The sequence below is a fragment of the Sylvia atricapilla genome, chromosome 1 (assembly GCF_009819655.1).
Source record: "Sylvia atricapilla isolate bSylAtr1 chromosome 1, bSylAtr1.pri, whole genome shotgun sequence".
NCBI classification, from domain to species: Eukaryota; Metazoa; Chordata; class Aves; order Passeriformes; family Sylviidae; genus Sylvia; species Sylvia atricapilla.
In genome coordinates, this window is record NC_089140.1 from 82,371,164 (window position 1) to 82,391,969 (window position 20,806).

General features: G+C 38.8%; 1 protein-coding gene across 2 annotated transcripts in view; it reads left to right on the plus strand.

Moving 5' to 3' along the window:
- Positions 1–20,806, plus strand: part of MED10 (mediator complex subunit 10) — a 46,876-nt gene that overhangs the window by 20,994 nt on the left and 5,076 nt on the right. Inside the window, exons 4-5 of one of the 2 annotated variants that reach the window (XM_066326755.1) lie at positions 7,312–7,375; positions 7,494–8,254. In XM_066326755.1, coding sequence (XP_066182852.1) covers positions 7,312–7,375; positions 7,494–7,540 — 111 coding nt within the window. In that variant the 3' untranslated portion in view covers positions 7,541–8,254. Of the gene's footprint in view, positions 1–7,311; positions 7,376–7,493; positions 8,255–20,806 lie in introns of those variants that run through there. The other variant, XM_066326771.1, reaches the window with a different exon arrangement.

Genomic DNA, 20,806 nt, shown 5'->3' on the forward strand with positions numbered 1-20,806 from the left:
GCTTCTCCACAAGAGATCACTCAGGAGCTGAGGATTACTATATCACAGGCACGAACAGTACCCTGTTCTATCAGAACAGATTTGCAGTACCTAGGTCCAGCCCAGGTAGTAGTTTGCCTTCTTCTCAGTGACATCTCCTTATCAGGTCTCTCGTTTCTACTCCTGTGAAGCCATTCTTGATCCTGGCTTAATGAGACTCTTGTGTGTGGGAAATGACTGTCTGGTGTGCTTATGTGAATTTAACCTTTTCTTTAAGTTTGTAGAAGGTGTTTCTATGGGCAGAAAATTGACTTACAATGAGTTGCAAAGGACACTTTCCTCTTCTTCAAAAATGGATGGAAGTAGTAATGAAGAACATCATCGCAGAAACCTGATAGAGAGATAAATCAGCATCAACATGCAGAGGTTGTAGAGTTAAAAGGCAAAGGTGTGGATGGGCTGCCAGCATGGGGAGAGGGCTGTTCTGTGGTTGTGTTCTTGCTTTTGTCTTCAGGAATGGGACAGATGGAGAGCTTTTGCCCCAGATGAGGGAATATTTTCTCTATGTTTATGAGAGTATAGGTCTTGCCATGCAGAAAACAAGTACCTGTGCCTTATTCTTACCTCCAGTGTCTCACTGCTGTCAAAAAGCACCCTGAAGTTGTTGGAGGCTGTTTCTGGGAGAAACTACTTCACAGAAACAAGAATGGTCTGTTCAGGGCCATGTGAGTGTGCCTGTGGGCAGAGTGGAGTGGCTTTGGTGCCCTTCAGGGACCAAATGTTGCATCACCTATAGAAATCTGCAAGCAGACGGCTTTGGATGAGTTTGCCTAGAAAAGTAAGACCTTAAAAGCAGTGGTGAAGGTCAAGAAGAATGATAATTGTTGATGGCATGTGACAGAAAATGTTCTCAAGATGTCAGCAGATCTCTCTGCAATGCCTTTACTTACCCAGATGGGAAAAGTACAGGAAAGACAGAGGGAGGGTGAACCTGCTCTCGGCTGAAGAGCAAGGAAATACTGCAGTCTCCAGACAAATGCCTGCAGGTGCATTGATGCTGGTGATTCCAGAAATATGACTGGTTATTGTCAGGGTGAACAGAGCCTCGGAAAGTTTCTTCTACAGCTACTGCTCTGATATCTTCAGTTTCATGTCCTGTTGCTGACACTTTAGCTGCTTTTCCTCTCCTCATTTGTGGCATTACCCCAGGTGCTCTGTCAGCCCATATCCACTTAGCTGGACTGCAGACCTCCACCAAGAGATCTGTGTGTACACCATTGCTTATATGTGGGAGAAAAATCTGTCAACACAATGGAAATCTGTATTGTTTTTTCATTGAAATAAGTATGAGAATATCTTCCCTATATTTACAGCATGGCAAAGCCATAAGTTGACTCACATAACTATTTGTGTGAGTTCTTCTTCCAAGCCAACTCACTGTGGTCAGAAGCAGCTAAGGACCCATGTGTTAACTGGTAGAAATAGTACAGAACTTTATTGGTTGTAATTTTTATTTTTTAATTTGAGAGAAGGAAGAATGTTTTAACAAGGTCTGACAAGTGCTAAAGGCAAGGTTAAAGTCATCCACTGCTCTCCCTTTGTCCACAAGTCCAGTCATTTTGTCACAGACAGCAATTAGATAGCTCAGGCATGACTGATGCTTGGTAAACCCATGATGATTCTTCCTAATAACTTTCTTCTGCATGGGCCCAGAAATGTGCTTCAAGGGGCCCTGGTCCAGGATTTTTGCAGGCTGGCTAGCCTGTAATTCCTGATCCTTGCTCTCAGATCCTTGTAGGCACTTTTGACCCCACTGATCTCCTCTGGCAGTGTTATTGATGCCCATTTGGATGGGCAGCAGGGAGTGATAGCCCAAGATCCTTGGTAGTTCCTCTGCTACATCTTGGATCTGAGCCCCTGGCAAGCCATGAATCGATCTAGATATCAAGCCAAGGAGGCAGATGGGGGCCTCTGTCCACCACAAATGGAAACCTACCATTACTGTCCCTTGCCATTGCCTCCTGTCAATAATATGTGGTTTATGCATGGACAACTTGAATGCTTCCACAAGTGCAACATTCTGCTTCTCTCTCGGTACTAGGTCACCAAGCCTGTTCCGTAACCGTCCTGCAAATGGGGAAGGAGCCATGTCCCAAGTGCCAGAACTCAGGCAAATTAATTGTATTTCATTCAGTAAAAGTAGTTTCTTTATGATCTTTCCTTTGATCATTCATATTATGAAGACTAAGCTCATACATTAATGCCTCACTGCTACTTGTGGCCAGTCTTGATTCTTCTGTTAAATAGTAACAGGAAAGCCAATCTACAGTTTCCAAAAATGCATGCAAATCCTTGAATACCTCAAAGTTTTACTGTCTCCATCATTAAAATGGTGGAGGAGGAAAGTTATTTCAGATAGCAGAGTGTCTAACCTGGTGGCTTGTCCTCTCCTTCAGTAAGAAGGCTCTGAATACTTGTCAGAATGCAGGGTTAGTAAACAGAATATGCTAAGGATACTGCAGAGCATTTTTCGGATTTGGATAACTCTGGCAACTGTACTTTTCCATTAAAATGAGTTTGTGAAGTTTGGGGATTATTTTTGTTGCTTACCTTCTAATTTAGTTGCTATGTGCTAACTGCATAATATTCTCCACACTGAAATATTTGTGGATTACTGCATTCATTTTTTTTTGTTATACCTGCTTTTAGTGGCTTTTCACACATTTATGTTCTTCACTAAAAGAATGATGGGAAGATTTTAATTTGGATCCCAGGATATGGGACTGGCCATGAATAAGTCTTGAAAGAACATCTTTTGAAACTGCAAAACCAAGAGTGAAACTTACAGTGAATAGATTTGTTATTGAAATATCCTGGCTTGTTACGCAAGTCTTATCTTCCCATTTCGTAATACCACTTGAACAAAAGACCCCAGCCCCATGCTGCATAGCTTATATAATATTTTACTATTTTTAAAACTACAAGAACCAGATTCATGGATCTTAAGCATAACTAATCCCTGATTGTGAAAACGAAGCACATGAAACTCTGAACACTCTCTCCCCATTGGAGCAGGCAGGCTTTTTTTGTGAAGGGAGTGGGGCTGGTGCAATCATGCTGCTCCATGCACAGCAGCCACATCCAGCTCTGCTCCTGGCAACCTACAGATGCAGCAGCTTGCATTTTAATTATTTTTTTTTTCCAAGAGACCTGAGATAGCAAACAAAGGTTTTGTGAAAAATCCATGACCAGTGCCTCACTGGTGCAGTCCATCCTGTCTTCCCCTGAAATTCTTTTTTCCTGGTTGTGGCGCTCCCTGTCCTGTGTGTGTTTGGGGGTTCTGTGTGCAGCAGCTGGGGAACAGCCATGGGTCACGGGGGCCCCTGTGTGCTTGAGGCAGCATCCAGAGCAAGTGAGAGCATGTGTCGATGTTCTTTCTTCCAGCTGCTTTCCAGGCAGTCTGCAATTCCATTTCTAACAGCCCATGGCGCCAAAAGGTAAAGAGAGGATGTGGCACTACTAATCTAAACCTTTTCTCTTTGTCCCTGTCTCCCAGCTGCTATGTCTGAAACAGCCTGTGGCCTAATGAAACTTTTTAGTGAAAAAAGTTTTTAGTGAAACTAGGAAACCTTTTGAGGAGACAAGAAGATACAGTCCCCATTCTTACAGTCTAAGGCAGGAACAAAATGAGCCTGAGTGCTGAATTATGAATTATTTTTACCTGCTGGTACAGAAGGATGATGGAACACTTCAGCAGCTGAAGATCTGCCCTGGAAGCCTCCAGAGAAGACTCAGACTTAAGAGTCTTATGTGTACTGAATATTCTCCCTCAGCTTACTTTAGGCAGACTGTAGCTGTTCCAGGTAGCATTCATTTGACTAAAAGAAAAGGTTTACAATTTACATATTTGTATCCAGGTCAATCACATCAGGCTCCATGTGTAACCAGCAGAGAGATAGGTTCATGTTAGCTTGAAGCAAATATTCACAGCAGGCTGTCTGGCTGAGCTGGCTTTTAAGTCAGCATTTGGATGCACCTTGACTCTCTTCATGTTCTCCACAGGGAACTCATACAGCTCAAAACATGGTCCTCAGCTCTGTGCTGGAAATTAGATAGTTATACTTGACTTACTCAACTGCATGGGGGGATTTACCCATGCTTTTGTGTTCTGAAATCAGGCTGGTGTCACTTGTGCTCTCTTTGGGAAGATGGAATGTGTGAAAATATTCAAGGCTGTGAGGACTCAAATGTTCCAGTTGTGTTTTAAATAGCAGACTAGAGAATCACTCTTTGGCCTGTAATATTAAAGTAATTCTTGTCTAACAACTATAACAATGTAAGATCATGCTGCTGTAGTAATTTCTCTTCCATCTCCTCTTTCTCTATTGCCTTCTCCCCCTGCCCACCGCCAAAAATAATTCAGTTTCTACCTGCAAATGCTTTTTAGTGTTGAAGGAGGTGAATAGATCAATTCTATATATGTCTGTGTTGTTTTCTTGTATATATGTAGCTGTAGAAGAACCTGTTCTGTTGCTTCTTCAGAAATGTCCTTGACTGTATGCTTTATCTGCTTCTACATTGGAAGGCTAGAAAACTTTTTTTTTTTAAAACTAAGGTATCAAAATATTATGCCATAATATTTTGCAACAGGGTGTGTAATTGGACTATGAGACCCTGTATCTTTAACTTTGTGTTTCAACAGAACATAATGATTCAGAAATATGAAGAAAATGTAAATACCAAGATTATGAACGACTTCAAATTTTTAATAACAGATCTGGAACAGAGGCAGTGGCGGAGAAGGTTACATCTGAAATCATAATGAAGTGTAAAATTGGCTTCTTTCCATACAGTTCAGGTTCCTGTCTTCTTGCATCTATCTCCATCTCTGTACTGTGGTTGCACATTGCTGTAACTTTCACACTCTACAAAATTCTATAAGCTCTTCCAAGAAGGCGTCACCCCCAATTGCTTGAGCAATAAAAGCGCTTAAATAATGTTGCTCTGCTGAAGCAGATTTGCATTTCTGCAGAAAGCTAATTCTGCAGTGGATTAATTCTTTTCTGAATTGCTGCTGAGAGGAAATGAACCTGCAGAGAGACAGCTGAGTCATAAATTTCTTGTCTAAGGTTACTTAAGGTCTCAATGTTCATTCCATACAACTCACTTGTATTGGACAGATCAATATTTACTTAACTGAGAATACACTAAGCTAAGTTACTATGATTTTACTAAACCAGCAATGCATTAATAAGCACAATAATCAAATTCAGGTTAAAATTTAAATTTAATCCATAAACCAGCATTTTCAGTTAATAGAACACCATACAAATGCAGCAAACTCAACCTCTGAACCACAGAGATTGCAGTGTGCAGACTTGTTTGGGTAATCGTAGATAGATTTCTTTCAGTACCTAGACACAAGGTCTTGGTTGATTTATGTTGGTAAATACCATCAAAAGTGCGTGGCTCATCTCTGAAATAATGCTATGTAGAGAGTTTAATCATAAAGCACCATCACAGAATGGTTTCAGTTGGAAGGGACCTTTTGAGCTCATCTACTTTGACACTTCTGCAATGAGCAGGTTTCTCAAAGCTCCATCCAATATGGTCTTGGCTTTTTCTAGGGGTGTGGCATCTACCATATCTCTGGGCAATCTGTTCCATTGCCTCACTATCCTCATTGTAAAAAATGTCACCCTTACAGCTAGTCTCAATCTCCCCTCTTCTAGTTTAAAACCATTGACCCTTGTCCTATCTCTACATATGCTTGTAAAGAGTCTGTCTCAATCTTTCTTATAGACCTCCTTTTAGTACTGAAAAGTTTCTTTGAAGTTTCCTTAGAGCCTTCTTTCATTCAGGCTGAACAACCCCAGCTCTCTCAGCTTGTCCTCATAGGAGAGTGCTCCAGCCCTCTGATCTTTTTCATGTCCTTTTCATCATGGCCCTGCATTTTCAGCACTAACCTTCAAGAAATATTAGTTTCTGCACAAATAACCTGGTGTAATCTACTGAAACAAATTTCAAATAGAACTGCTTTTGAATCAATGGCTACATTGCCTTTTAAAACACCTTTAGACTCATCTTTAGAAAACTGCTAAATTTTATGCCATTCTTCTACTTTTAATTCATTACCTTCAGCAAGTAGGAAGTGCTTCACCACAGCCTGTAAGGGTATCAGGGTGCTCTGCCCTATTGAGCTTCTGTCTGTTGAAGTGGGTCTCTCCAATAATTCGAATTTTTAATCTCATCTTTCTTCTCTAGACTTTTACAGGCAGAAAAGATTTGGGGCTTCATGGGTCTGTGCAGAAGAGAAAGAAAGCTACTTCTCTTCTGCAGAATCTTTGTTTCTTTTTTGAGTGTCAATGTTTATTTTCATAAGGGAGTGACACCTCTTACAAATGGTATTAGAAATTTAACTTTTTATTTCAATGCTGCAGTATGCTACTTCACCTTCTTAACTTAAAACAAATGAGTTTAGAGAACTCTTACCTCTCAATACTTCTTTTCAGGTTGAGTTGTGTTTGTCTCAGATTGCCTTTTCTCAGAGTTTTGATTTGTTTTCCGCTCTCTCTCTCTGGATGACTTTGCAAGCAATATCTATGAATCCTTGACTTCAGTTTTAGGCGGCCTTTTAACTTGTGTGTTGCTGATACGGTTTCAGTCTTCCCACCTGCTTTCAGACTGCTTACAGCTACATCATGTGAGGCAGGTTAGATAAAAAAGCCATCTGTGCTGTTTTGGGTTGAGGTTGAGTTGATTTTCTTCACAGTGGCTGTGTTTTGGATTTGAGCTGAACACAGGGTTGATAATATGGAGATGTTTTTGTTATTGCTGAGCATGGCTTGCTCAGAGCCAAGGCCTTTTCTGCTTCTTATACTGGCACATTAATGAGAGGGGTGGGGGTGCATGGGAAGATGGAAGGAGACACAGCCAGGACAGCTGACCACAGCTGATGAAAGGGATATTGCAAACCATATGACATCATGCTTAATATATAAAACTGGGGGAAGAAGAACAAATAGAGAAATATTTGGAGCATTTGTCTTCCCAAATCACTGTATAAGCATCCCCTGCTTTTCTGGGGATGGCTGAACATCTGGCTGACCACAGGAAGGGATTAATGAATTCTTTGTTCTGCTTTACTTGTGTATGTGTGGCTTTTGCTTTACCTTTTAAACAGTCTTTACCGTATGAGCTTTCTCACTTTTGCCCTTCCATTCTCTCTCTGATCTTGCTGGGGAAGTGAGCAAATGGATGTGTGGTATTTTGTTTCTAGATTGTTTTAAACCCTGAGACCATCCACAAACTGTAAAAAATGTTGTTTGGCAGGGAATTTTTGGAGTCGCTACTCCAAACTTCTGTTTGAAACAGGGCCGTTGCTGCAGCAGATTAGGTAAGTCATGTTTATATTTAAGAAGTCCTGAAAACCTCCAAAATCATAAATTCTGTCTGCCCCATGAATAAACCGTTTCCTTCCTGTGAATGTATCTTTTCCTAATGTCCACCTTAAGCCTCTCAAACTGCAACTCAAGTCCATCTCAGGCTTCTGCAAAGATGAGTGACACCATCAGCTTTTAGCTGCCATTTGCACAGACCTAGGCTGATCAGCACTCTGAAAGCCCTCTTCACAAGACCAAACTCCAGCTCCTCACATACATTCTGTGTCCCAAATCATCTTAGCTTTTATCTGCTGGACTGTCTCCAGTTTCTCCATGGCCCTATTTAAATTAAGGACCCCTATCTGCACATCCATGGGGATTCATCAATAATACTGAGAGAAGGAAGGTAAGAAATTCCTTCAGTCTGCTCACCATTATTCCAGCATGGAACAGTACATAAACTGCCCTATGTACAGTAGTGCCACACTGTCAGCTTGTACTCAGCCTGCCATTCCCTGCTGTCTCTGGGTTCTCCTCAGCAGGACTGCTGTTCATGCAGTCAGTTTCAATGCTGATTCAGTATTTTGCACTTCTTATTGAACTTCCTGTCTCTATTCTCCCTAATGATTATTTCAGCATTGGATTGCTAGACATTTGTCACAGTCAGCAAAAGTCTGCTTTTATAAAAATATCTTATGACTTGCTGAGCACATTCACTTTATTATGTCCTCTTTCATAGCATGCATACAAGCATTGCTCAGCTTTCTGGACTTCTAGGAATACAGCTTTTGGGATGCTAATTGAAATTCATGACTTATCCTATTGTCTTGTACCTAAAAGACCCTGGACAACCCTACTCATATATTCCGTCAGAATAAATCCTATGTACAATAACATTACTGTTTGTCTTGATCTACCTCAAATTTGTCTTCTTGACTGAACACAGTCTTCCCTGCTTTATTTTATTGTCATGGAACACAGTGTTTCTGTTCATCGCAAATACCAGTGGGCTACACAGAAAAAATTGTGATGTACTGTACCTGTACTGATACACTTCCAAAGAACCAACTAAATGGCTCCCTACTGACCCTTGTAGACAGCAGCAGTTTTCTGATGGTTGCCAAAAACTTCCTGTCCTCGGCTCCAAGTGTGTCTTTGTGACACAACTGCATTTCAAACACATTAGGTTTATTTTGAGCCCCATCTGCTTCTTGGGTAGTTGTGTCTGTAGGGGCTGCAGAAGTGTCTCTCTGTGACAGTTTAGGAATACCTGCTCTGTTCTCTTTAGCAGATGGTCATGTGAGTGTCAAAAGTTTTATTAAAGTGATGTCACATAAATTAGTCACTTCATCATAGCAAACTGGTACGAAAGTTTTCATTTAGTAGAGATGAACCAAACCTATTCTTAAGAAGTCCAGAAATTATGCAATAATTCTGATTTGTAAAAGCAACTGTGAATGTAAATATGTTGTCAGACTCTGATTGTGGCAATTTAATGAATTGCAAATACTTAGTGATGACATAAACAGAAAACAGGTGTTCTCTGCTGCCAAGACTTCATTTCCCACTTTCCTGAATCCTGTTTTATTTGCTTTATGGTTATTATAATGGCTGCCACCAAGCGCTGCCACTTCAGTGTGCTAACCGTGACTCACAGAAGTGCCTCATAAATTACATCAATGGGAAAGCAGATGAGCACATGAAGAGGAGGTGCAAAACTCATTAGTCATGCAGTCTCCTTTTCTGGGGACTGAATTGCCTGACAGAAAAGCATTGTGAGCGCCTCGTGCATCTGTCAAGTCCACCAGATGCCAATCTTACTCTTGCAGGTTTTTTGAAAGCTATGAATCGATATGCATTATTCAGTATTGTAAAACAGGACCTCAATTAAGCGGCTGACTAAAGCAGAAGGAAAAAGGTAATCACCCAATACACAGTGAGTTTCTTCAGACAAAGGGAATAACATAGATTTTGCCACTTGAAGCAATATCTAGATCACAGTCCATTTATTTCTTTTTCATACATTATCTTGCATGGTGATTCAGTTGAGGACAGGTATTCTGGAACAACAGAATGAAATGAATCTGAGCAGACACTGATTTTGATCCATCTGCATGAAATGAAGTGCATCAGTGTACTAGATCAAAATCAGAAAAAGATACAGGATTACACTCTGTATTTTTGGGGATGAGCCAGCACTTTCTTTATAACCTGTGTGACTCTGGGGATTTATAGCATACCTATAATACTTCACCTAAGGCTGAAACTGTGTAAGACCTTCAAAAGCTTTCCAGGATTTTTTTTGGTTTATTTTCACAGAAGGATCCAGTGCATTTACACAGCAGCACAGTACAATAAAAAAATTATAATGTTTTTAATTTTAGCAGCTGCAAAGGTTTTTTCTTTGTGAAAGAGTCTCACTAAGCTTGAAAAAAGAACTTAAGAGACCACTTACGACAACCTAAAGAAATAAAATAATGGCCATGAAGGCTTTAAAGAAACAGTAGATAGAGTACAGAAAAAAAACCTCACAAACAGAGCTGAGCCCCATGAGGAAGCATTACACAGAGGTCTGTCTATCCTGAAAATATTTGTCACTGAATAGAGTGCAATGCAGGATTTTGATCCCAGAAAAATACTAAAAATTATGACCTTTTTTCCTATATGAGGATGCATTGAGTCAGAACTGTGCTTAATATGTCCAAATGATCTTATAACCTAATATAAACCTGCCTCTCCTTCTCCCAGTTCTTCTCTGCATTCAGAACAAAGACAAATATAAACATGCTGAATCTGGTACCTACATTAAGTTCCTGAATCAGGTCCCTGCAGGAGCTTCAGGACTTCTCTGGTACCAATTTATTCAGTTATCTGGCTCTGGTGTGTGGCTGGCAAGATTTTCTTGTTTACAGGGGTATGTCAGTATTTCTTGGCAATAAGGCAGATGTACCTAAAAGGACAAAGCCATTTGAGTCTACTTTTAAGTACTCATTGTTCAGGTGAAGCTCTAACCAGCTTAAATGGACTGCAGCACTTAGGCAGAGCAAGAAAAGAGGGAAATAATCAGACTCTGATTGTGACTATTTAATGAATTGCAAATACTTAGCGACGACATAAACAGAAAACAGGTGTTTTCAGTAAGTGGTGGTTGCTTCTGGCACTTTCTGATTCTCCCCAGTTTTCACTTAGCTTTTTTTTTTTTTTTTTTTTTTTTTTTTTTTTTTTTTTTTTTTTGCCTCTTGAGCACTAACATAATCTTAAATTTGTTTCTGTTCTCAGGAACGTAATGTGCACAGAAACTTTTGCAGGTCAATATGCTGCTATGTAAACCAGCCTATTCTTGCATTCATTCCAGTTTGTTTGGTATTGGTTGTTTTTCCAATGAGGATAGCAATTTCTCTCCAAAAATTTGCCGTGATTCTACCCTTCATTGTAAGAAATGTTATAAAAAACAAAATCAATGGTTGACCTGCACAAATCTGATTGTACCATTAGGAGCCCTTAAGAGAAATGCATCGGTAAAATAGAGCATTGATCAAGGTAATTTTTCTATCATAATAATAATGATATTAAGAAAAATCCTGTTCACCAGCAGGGGACCTCCTTATTAATAGTCCACATACTATATGCATGTTCTGCATACTTTATGAGACTGCTTTTGCCAGATTGGTATGTTGATTGCTTTATATGTCACAACAATTAATAATATACAGATTTACAGTTGCCATCTTTAGGAGCTAAAAATGTAAAGTAAACTTAGCTGCCAGCTAAAATGCTGTCTTGGGAGGTGGGATGTGTTGCTGTGAAAATGTTCACAATATATGTTGTTTACAGCCCTTTTATGAAAAATACTCCTCCTTGTGGTAATTGAAACTTGTAAGGAATTTTCAATGACTGAGGCAAGCTGCAGAAGGAGCATTGCTGTGAATGGATAAAATCTGCTTTCAAAGCATTAAACAATATGAAAGCTTGATAAACACATTAACTTTAGGAGAGCTCAGATCTGGGGGAGCTGGGGGAGAAAAGAGGAGCTGGGGCCTGCCAAGTCCAAAAGCCTCTTGGACTGCTTTAGGAGCAGCAGTCAAGAGAGATGACCCTTCACCTCTGCTTGGCACTGGTGAGACATATCTGGACTTCTGCATTCAGCTCCAGGCTCCTGAGGACAAAAAAAGATGTGAACTTATTGGAGAAAGTCCAGCACAAGGTCACAGAGATGATGAAGCATCTTCAGCGTCAGGGAAGGCTGAGAGAGCTGGGGCTGTTCATCCTGGAGAAGAGAAGGCTCTGAGGAGTCCTCATAGCAGCCTCCCAGTAGCTGGAACTGCTTCAATAGCTTGGTGTTCATCCATGAGATTGTCCTTCATATGTGCTTCAAATGCCCATTCATTTGCCCTCCCTGCCCAGCCTGGCTCAGGTAAGCACAACTGAGCAAGGCTGGCTCCATACAGCTGAGAGTAAGAGGACTGCTTGCTTGAACCACACAGTCTTTGTAGACCAAAGGAGACTCGAGCCTCAGGCCAAGCCCATGGCCTAGGATACAGCTGTTCAGTGTTGTGGGCTTTTCATTCGAAGTCTTTGGGACACCATGAAGGACTCTGTCACAGCCCACCAGAGTGGGTGTTTCTGTAACATTGGTATAATGTGTGCCCGTGCACTTTGTGCCATAGGTCTTTATGTCAAGATGGTTGAGTTTGGCAGAAAGAGCTAGTTCTGCCATGCACTTACTCATATTTCCTGTTTCAAGTGGTGGTGGGAACTGCATTTGCATTTTTTTCCAGAGAAAACTAGTTGTACTTACTCCAAGATGGTGCTCAGAAACAAATAAACCAACACGTGTGTATGTATTTTTAACAACCAGGGAACTGGCATGGGGCAAACCCTTAAATTACTTAACAGGATAGATGTTGGCAGAGAATATCTTGGATTATCTAGAGTCATAATTTGACATATTCTGAATCAGAGATGTGGATTCAGGAACAAAAGAGATTCCTGTTTCAGGGTTGATAATTTTGCTGATAGAGCAAATCTATTTAGCACCATGAATTTGAGCAATGGGTACATTCGAGCACATTTACCTCAGTGAAGTTGTCATTTCTGACAAACAGTCTTTCAAATGGCTGATGTATGGAGAGAAGCAGCGAAGTAAATGTTTAAATGCACATGAGAAGTCAGCCACTTTTTTTACCAAATGTGAAAGAAAACCTCAGACAGCCCTGCATGCAAGTCAAGCATAGGCTCCCTCAGATCTATTAAGAAAAGCACAAACTAACTCTAAAGCTGTCAGATTTCTCTTTGGCTGTAGACTTCTGCCTCCATGCGTCACTTATTTCTCCTGCATCTCACACCATAAGCACACTCAGTTCTTCCCTAGAGAAGGAACAATCTCCAGTTCCCACCAGAAGATCTTTGCACTTGTTTTTATAAGATGATAGTCAAAACCCAAGATTACACTAAAAATCTAGATATTGTTGTCATATCTTCTCCAAAAGGACAATCCAGGTATTACAGACATAGCTCATTTCATGTGTTACTAAACATGTCTGAAACTTGCTCAGAGTAATTTCTCTTTCTCAGGACTTAGGAATATTTTGTCTTAGAATCAGAAAACTACTTTGTGAAGATTGTTTTGGGTTTGTTTTGTTTTGTTTTGGGTTGGTTTTATTTTTTTTTTCTTGGTTGTTTTCCTGAAGAAAGGAGCAGCGAGTACTGCACTATCCTTTGCACACATTTCCAGTGAAGTATTTATTATAACTGTAGTATCTGACATAACTTTGCCTGGACAATCAGTGCAGGTAAATTGATTTACAGAAGTTGTTTATGATTGTTCTGGATTTTCTCTCCCCAAATAGTTACATTTTCATTGTCAGCAAAAGACCACAGTCCAGTCTATGTTCTCACCAGATATAACTTTAGAGTTAGAAAGAGCTTTGTATATTTTTGGTAGGGTTTATTTTAGAAAAAGTGCAACAGATCTACCCTAAGGTTCTGACCAATGTGCTACCCCATCACTAAAGGAAATCTCTCTTAATAGGAGCTCAGAGACCAGGGCATACAAAGAAAATCAGACTAGATCTGCATCAAAGGGCTGGTGAATGAGTTCTTAGAGGAAGGATGTGAGTACTTTAGAAAGAATGACATGCAGAGAGGGACCACAAAAATTAGTTAGGCCAGGAAAAAAAGGAAAAATACTCATTATTTATCCATTGTGAAAGAAAAGCAGTGATTACTGCAATGGATCAAAGCAATAGAAAGGTGGACTAAAATTGCTTGGTTTTCTGTATTAAAAAGGAGGAAGTAGAAAAGCTTAGCAAGATAAAAATGTAAGACTGGTAGCTGCCATCCTTGATGATAACAATTATGGAAAACAACTATATTCTATAGATATGCTTATAAAATAATTCTGGATACCTAAAGTGGTCTGAGCTTTTTTTTTTTTTTTTTTTTTTTTTTTTTTTTTTTTTTTTTTTGTCTAAGCATTAGCTCTGCATGAGCAAATCTATGTAAGGGAGAAGAAAATAGTTTTGGAAGGTGATATCCAAGTATATGGTTCTGTGGTGGATATGCTTTACCCAGTTTAGTTTTCATTTATTGAATGAAAAGCAAGCCATTTGCTGTCCCTGCAGCACAAAATTAAGGGCATAATAATCCCAAGCTGTTAACCTACTCTGACACACAAGTTCTTAGTCCTGAGTAACTTTCACTCTTTGCAGAAGTCTGAGATCCTTATAGTCCTCCTGGAAACCAAAAGGTTCAGACTCAATGTGCTGAAATGATAAGGAACATTCTTACAAGCTACTGAAATCCAGATATTGTCTACACAGAGGATGTATACCAAATATATGTATGTATATATATGTATATATAACCTCCAAAGCATGAACCACTGTTTCTTACCTATGTCCTGCCTTTCAGTCCAACCCCTGCTATTCCCATTTTGTTGCCAGTTGTTAGAGATTTCAAATGTTTTCCAGGTTTGTGTCACTCATTTGTGAATCAAGATGCAAGACACATGCATTTTCTTTCCAGCTTGTGGCTTCCTATCACAACAAACAAAGAGCATGGGAGCGATGGAATCCTACCAGAAGTTAGGAAAACCAGCAGGAATTTTTGTCCATGAACTTCCTGTGTCTAATTGCAGCACACAGGCAAGTAACCTATGCTCACATCAGGAAGCATGAAGGGAAGGTGCTCACACACCAGGGTACTAGAGCAGCCTGACAACTTCCAGTGGTTGGCCAGAATCACTGAAGGCAGCCAGCAAATGTAGTTTTCATTTGCAGAGTAGATACAGACTACATTTCACATTCTTGTGCTTGAACAATTATAGGTTATTTGTATCAAAAGTGAGAAGAAAATGATGGTTAATTTCCTAAAAAGCCCTATTATGGAGGTAAGATGAAACTCTGAGGTATTAATAGACTGTGACGCACTGATGTTGTAGCAATAACATGAAGTAAATCAACAGCAATCTGTTCTGATCACTCAAACTGAATTGCTAGAATGTGTTGAACAGTGGAGCTAGCTCATACTCTTCCTGTTTATTAAATCTTTTCTTTAAAGAAATAATGCTGGGATAATGCCAGCCTTAAACAGTTCTCTTTCATCGATGTCATTTGCTGTCAGAAAGGACCTGGGGATTTTCAGGAGCGCAACATGATGAGTCAACCATGCAGGCCTGTGATAAAGCACAAAGAATACTGAAACTGCATAGGCAAGAGTGAAGCCAGCAGGTAGAGCAGTGTTATTCCCTCTCTGTTCAACGCTGTTGAAATTGTATCAAGACAACTATGCCCAGTTTTGCAACTCGATTACTATTTACAGGAAGGATAAGAGAAGGATCTTGTTGCTTTCTTTGACTACTAAAAGAGAAGGTTTAGAAAAAATAGAGACAGATGCTTTTCAGGGATAAAAGTGATAGGGTGAGAGGAAATGGACAGACATTGCAAAGTGTGAAATTCTAATTAATTGTTAGGGGAAAAAATAAAATTAATGAGATTGCTGAGAGACTTCATTAAATGTCAAGCTTCAGAATTATTTAAAATGTAACTGGTCAATGCCCTGAATAATGTAATCTAAGTTGGTTCAGTTTAGAGGTAGAGTTTGGGCCAGATGTTTGTTATGGCTTCCTTCCAACCTACAGAATTCTATAATCCTATGATCCTGCTGGAGCCCACAGAAAAAAATAAAATCCTTTCTCATCTCAACAGAGCCAGATTATTTAGAAATAATTTTTTCAAAAACAGTAGGTTAAATTCACCAGTGATATGGCTGCATCAAAGAATGGAATTGCACTGAATATTCCTGATTTCTATGTAAATCTAGTGCCAATTTTAAAAGAAGGTAAATATTATATTGGAAGAGTATCTGTCCAGGACAGTATGACATGACACATTTTCTTATTTAGAGACAGTGTTTAAATCCTAGATTTTTTAAATTCTGAGGGTTTTTTTTGGCCAACCAATGTTTAAATATATTTGCAAAGCTGTGTTTAACCTTCTTTTGAATATAATTTCTTATTTTATTGCAGTAAGTCTAGATTGTGATATCTCAGGGAATGCTTTCAGAATTCAGAATGCATGGACCCCTAACCTTCAACTCAGCCTGAAGCTCTGAAACAATAATATGCACATTTTTATCTCAATTGTTCTTCCATAATTTATAGTGAATGTAATTGGACTGAGACGCTCATAATAATGTGAACAGATGTCTTCACTTGTAATATGTTGTTCCATATTAGATTCTATTTTTATTACGGTTGAAATGGGCCTTTAATGCACATCTCCTTCCTGTGAAGTATGAAACAATTTAGAAGTCCAGGAGTAGTGTCTAACTGATAAACCAGATATAGATGGGAAACAAAAGTTTTGTTATCATCCATCAGAGAGAAAAGCCATAACTTTATGAATGAAGTGTTTTACACTGGAGAGTGAAGACACTGCCTCAGCATTTCTTGGACAATCCCATTACAAAATTAACAGCACATTATAAGATAAAACAACCAAAACAACAAGGGTTATCATTGTCCACAGGGTATTTCCCATTGTCTGTCATAGAAGCTTTGGTGCAAAGGACCAGACAGTCATTCAAAAATTTTAATAAGACTTGAACACACAACTAAAAAAAATCAAAATTGCTCATATCAATAGAAGCATACCTTAGGAATCTCTTAGTCTATTTTAGAAAATGTCTGCAAAAGAGAAGGTCAAAGAAGTTACTTCAGACTCTGCCTTCTGTACTGATTAATGGATTTGCCTAAACCAAGCAGGATTTGGTACCTGCTCCCCACTTCGTAATTGCAGTTCATCTCAAAGTAATTAGACTTCATTTGACAGGTCCTCAGAGACATTCCATAGGCATTCTGCATCAGGTAGAATGAGAACCCTGGATGCAGATGTATCATAGAATCATTGAGTAGACTATGCTGAGTCAGAAAGAACCTGATCAGGATCATTAAATCCAACTCCTGGCCCTGCACAGGACACCTCAAGAATCACATTGTGTGCCTGAAAGTGTTGTCCAAATGTAGATCCTTTCCAAAGCAACACCACATCAGTACTGAATGCACTCCTCAGCTGTCCATAGCACTGCCAAAAACCAGTGCACTCTTCATGTCCACGGGACACCACTGTAGATAATTCCAGTGCAGCTGGCAAATTCTGCCTTGCAATGCATTGCAAGAGGAGGAATTTACTGGCACACAGTGAGCTGCTGCCAGAAGGAAGGTCGTAAAACCATTATTAGGTTTTTCATAGGGAAACCCTTTAGGTACTCTTTTCAGGGAGATAAAAAGTTCAATTTAATGACTTAAATAGTTGTCCAAAACATGTTCCTACCTGTAGCACAGCAGAACTTTTTTACTTCACTCCAGTGAATTGGAACGGTCGGTGTCGTTGCTCTCTATTCCTGTACCTACTATCCATCCCCAAAGGTGCCACAAGAAACTGACATTGAAGAGATTGGGGCAGTTTGGAAGGAGAGTGAGAGGGCTTGAAGGAAGGCTGATTGGGCAAGGTACCCTAACTACTGCAAGCATGAAAATGAATGGTGCTGATCCTTATGGATGTGCATGCATGTGGAGAGCCACCATCAGAGCTCTGGACAGGTAAAATGTCTACCAGGAATGACAGGCCTTCTGCCTCTTTTCACTATACCTGTGATCTAGAAGAACATTAGTACCCCTTGTTTCAGAAGTAGGTTAATCACAAATAAATCACAAGTATGTTATTCATACGGATGTTTTGAAAAGGTATTAATGAGAGTTTGTTCTGTGCTTTCAATCTGTGTAGTCAAAAATTTTGCTTTGATCAATTAACACTACTTTTTAGTAGGTACAGGGAAGAAACATCTTGACAACAACATCTTGTTGCCCTAGAGCTGGCAGAAGCCCTCATTGGTATCTATGAACAGATGGCAGGCACAATAAATAATAGAAAATCAAATTCAAGAGAATGCAAGACTTTTGGGACAAGGGTGATACACTCCCCTGCTCTTTTTCAGCTTTGCTTTCTTGACTACTTTCCTTTACTTTCATTTTCTATCCCTTGTGCTAGTTTTATTTGTTTATTTGTTATATTTTTTTCTCCTCAGCCTCTTTTTCCTTTGCATATTTTTCCTTTTGGAGACAGGAGGAGGATGGTACTTCTTGATACAAATAAATGAAAGAGCCAATAAAGACAGTGGCAAATTGCACATGGTTAGAGAATACTCTTGTCTCTCTTCAAATGGAAGTTGTCTATTTAAAAAAGAATTTAGACTGCTACCTGACTGAGTGGTGAATAAAAATTATAACAAGGCATGGTGGCTGTTCATAAACAACTGCTATTCCCACTTTATCACACCGGGAGTCCTTCCAAGTTGCTCCTGCAGATGGTTATTTCCCCCTTGAGCTGCACAACAAGAAGAGGGGGTTAAATTGACTTTGCCCAAGTATCCTTGCCTTTCAGCAATATAAAGTCTGAACGAGACTAGGCAATGACAATAAATCAGAAAGAGTGCAGCATGTTTTGCCAAGTTTTATTTGGCACATGAAGAAGAGGAACATCTCACACCAGGAAAAGAATAGGCACTCTAAGCGATTGTTAAACAACAAAGACTCTATGTGCAATCTTGTTTGGCTGTTCTTGTTACCCAGTATTGACATCCTGGAGAGATTTGAAAGCAGAGAGTAAAAATGATCTCAATTCTGAGAAGATACATGGCAAAGTAAAACAATAACAGCCTGTATGTCTTGTTTAAAACCCCTGACTTCATTCTGCAAGTAGTTAAAACATTTACACCAAAACAGAGACACATTAATAAGGATAAAGATTATGAAATCACAATAAAAGAAGAGAAATTTAGACTGCAGTGCAGAAAACCTTTCTAGCAGTGAGACAAAGTATTGCCAGACGTATTTTAACTCTGATAGACTATGTATAGGTATACACCAAGACCTATATTTTGTTGGAAGGGGTCTAAAGACATTTAACTACATTCTAGCACTATATTCAATTAGCCAAATTGATTTTTAGTGCAGTCTCTTCAAACAATGAACTGCAAAATACTCAATATTCCGTCTCCTTTAATAGGGGACTATGTGCACTCTTCTTCAAAAACAACAGAATTACTTTGAGAAAAAGCATACATTAACTGTTTTTTTCCTCAAAATAAAGATGCATAGAATAATAAAAAACAATAAAAAACAAAATAAAGATGCATAGAATAATAAATAGCAAAAGATGCATAGAAAAATAAATAGCAAAAAAAAGGGGAAATACAATCGGAGATTTTTGTGCTCATCTTTGAATGCTGAAAATTGTAAATAAAGGATGGGTACCTGATGATAGAATCATCTACCATATACAGGGAAGTTACTAGAAACTATTTCAAGCTGAAAAACAATCTATCAGATTGTTGCAACAATCATTGCAAAAAAACACCCCCCCAAACCATCTGATTTTTATCCAATTTGTGATTTTTAAAAAAATAATGATATTATCTGGTTTATCTGTTATCAATAATTTTTGAAGATATGGGTAAGGGTTCACAGATTTTCAATATTTGGGGAGGAGGTGTTGTATTAGATGAAGGTATATATTTTTTTTAATAAACTATATCAACATTAACATTGCTATCTCCCTGTCTATAACACAAACTTTTTAAACTCTCATCAACCATCCTAAAATTAAATGGGAGCTGAATGTGTTCAGTGTTTCCCAGCATCAAAGCATATGGTGAAAATCTTATGCTTTTCTGATTCTCTGTCCCATTACATGAACAGATGGAAAATACTGAATGCTTTTAAGAATTATCAATAAATCTAATCTATATTATGTACTACTAAAGCACATTATCCCATCAGAATGAAAAAATGTGTTTTTACCATGCATACAGAATTTATTTCTTATTTATTGCAATTTTCTTTCTGGTTTCCCAAGAGTCTCTGCCACCTTAACTTGCATTATTCTGTCCTTCTTTTGTCCTTCTTGTCCTACTTCCTTGAAAATGGGAAGTAAATATGCTATCACAAGCTTAAAAAAAAAAAAAAAAAAAAAGTGGCGAATTATTCCCTTTTCTTTTTTAACTACAAGATAAACAAGCAAGGACACAATTACTGTAGAAATATGTCCTGAGCTGAATGCTTAGTAGTGCAGTCTTGCAGTATTAATGATGTTCCATGTGCATGTGTGCATTTTCATGTGTGGTGTGAAAAGCCACAGGTGCATTTTTGAAATCTCCATTCTTGTTTCACAGAATGGAAACTCAAATGCTCACACAGGTGGAAATTCTTATTATGGCCATGATCTGATTCATCTCATTAGGATGCTACTTCAGCTGTAATAGTATTAATACCTGCCACCACTATTAAATTATCAGGAGAAGCAAGTTAAATTAAAATGTAATGTAATTAATATCAACAAATTTGAGACCCAACCCTCATTGCTGAATTATCTAGATCAGCTGCACTCCATCAATTATACCGTCAATCACAATCTGGAACATTTTTGTTTTGTTATCTCAGGATTAGGTCCTTCTTTTAACCTCATGAATTTTTATTTGGGGATTTTTTTTCTATTGGTTAATTTGCAGCATTCCTATCTTAAGCATTAGAAAAACCTTGTATCCCTGAACTGGTTTTATGTTACAATATATTGATCCTTCATGTACCCTGTAAGGTGGAAATAGTAGAGAAATAATAAATTTGTGATAAGTATTTTTCTGCAGATGAGTTATTTTTTCTCTGTCTCTTCTGTATCCTCTTTCCTTATTATTTCTGCTGGTTGCCTCTCTGCCTTTCATCTCCTGAAGCATTTAAAAAAGGATTTCTTCTTAGTTTTCATGCCTGGACAGTCCTAGCATATGTTTACATTTAATCCAACAGTATTGATCATCTTTCCTCATTACTGAAAGATCATAATAGTCCTTGCTCTTGTTTCTTTTACACTGCCATGCAACCACTCTAGTTC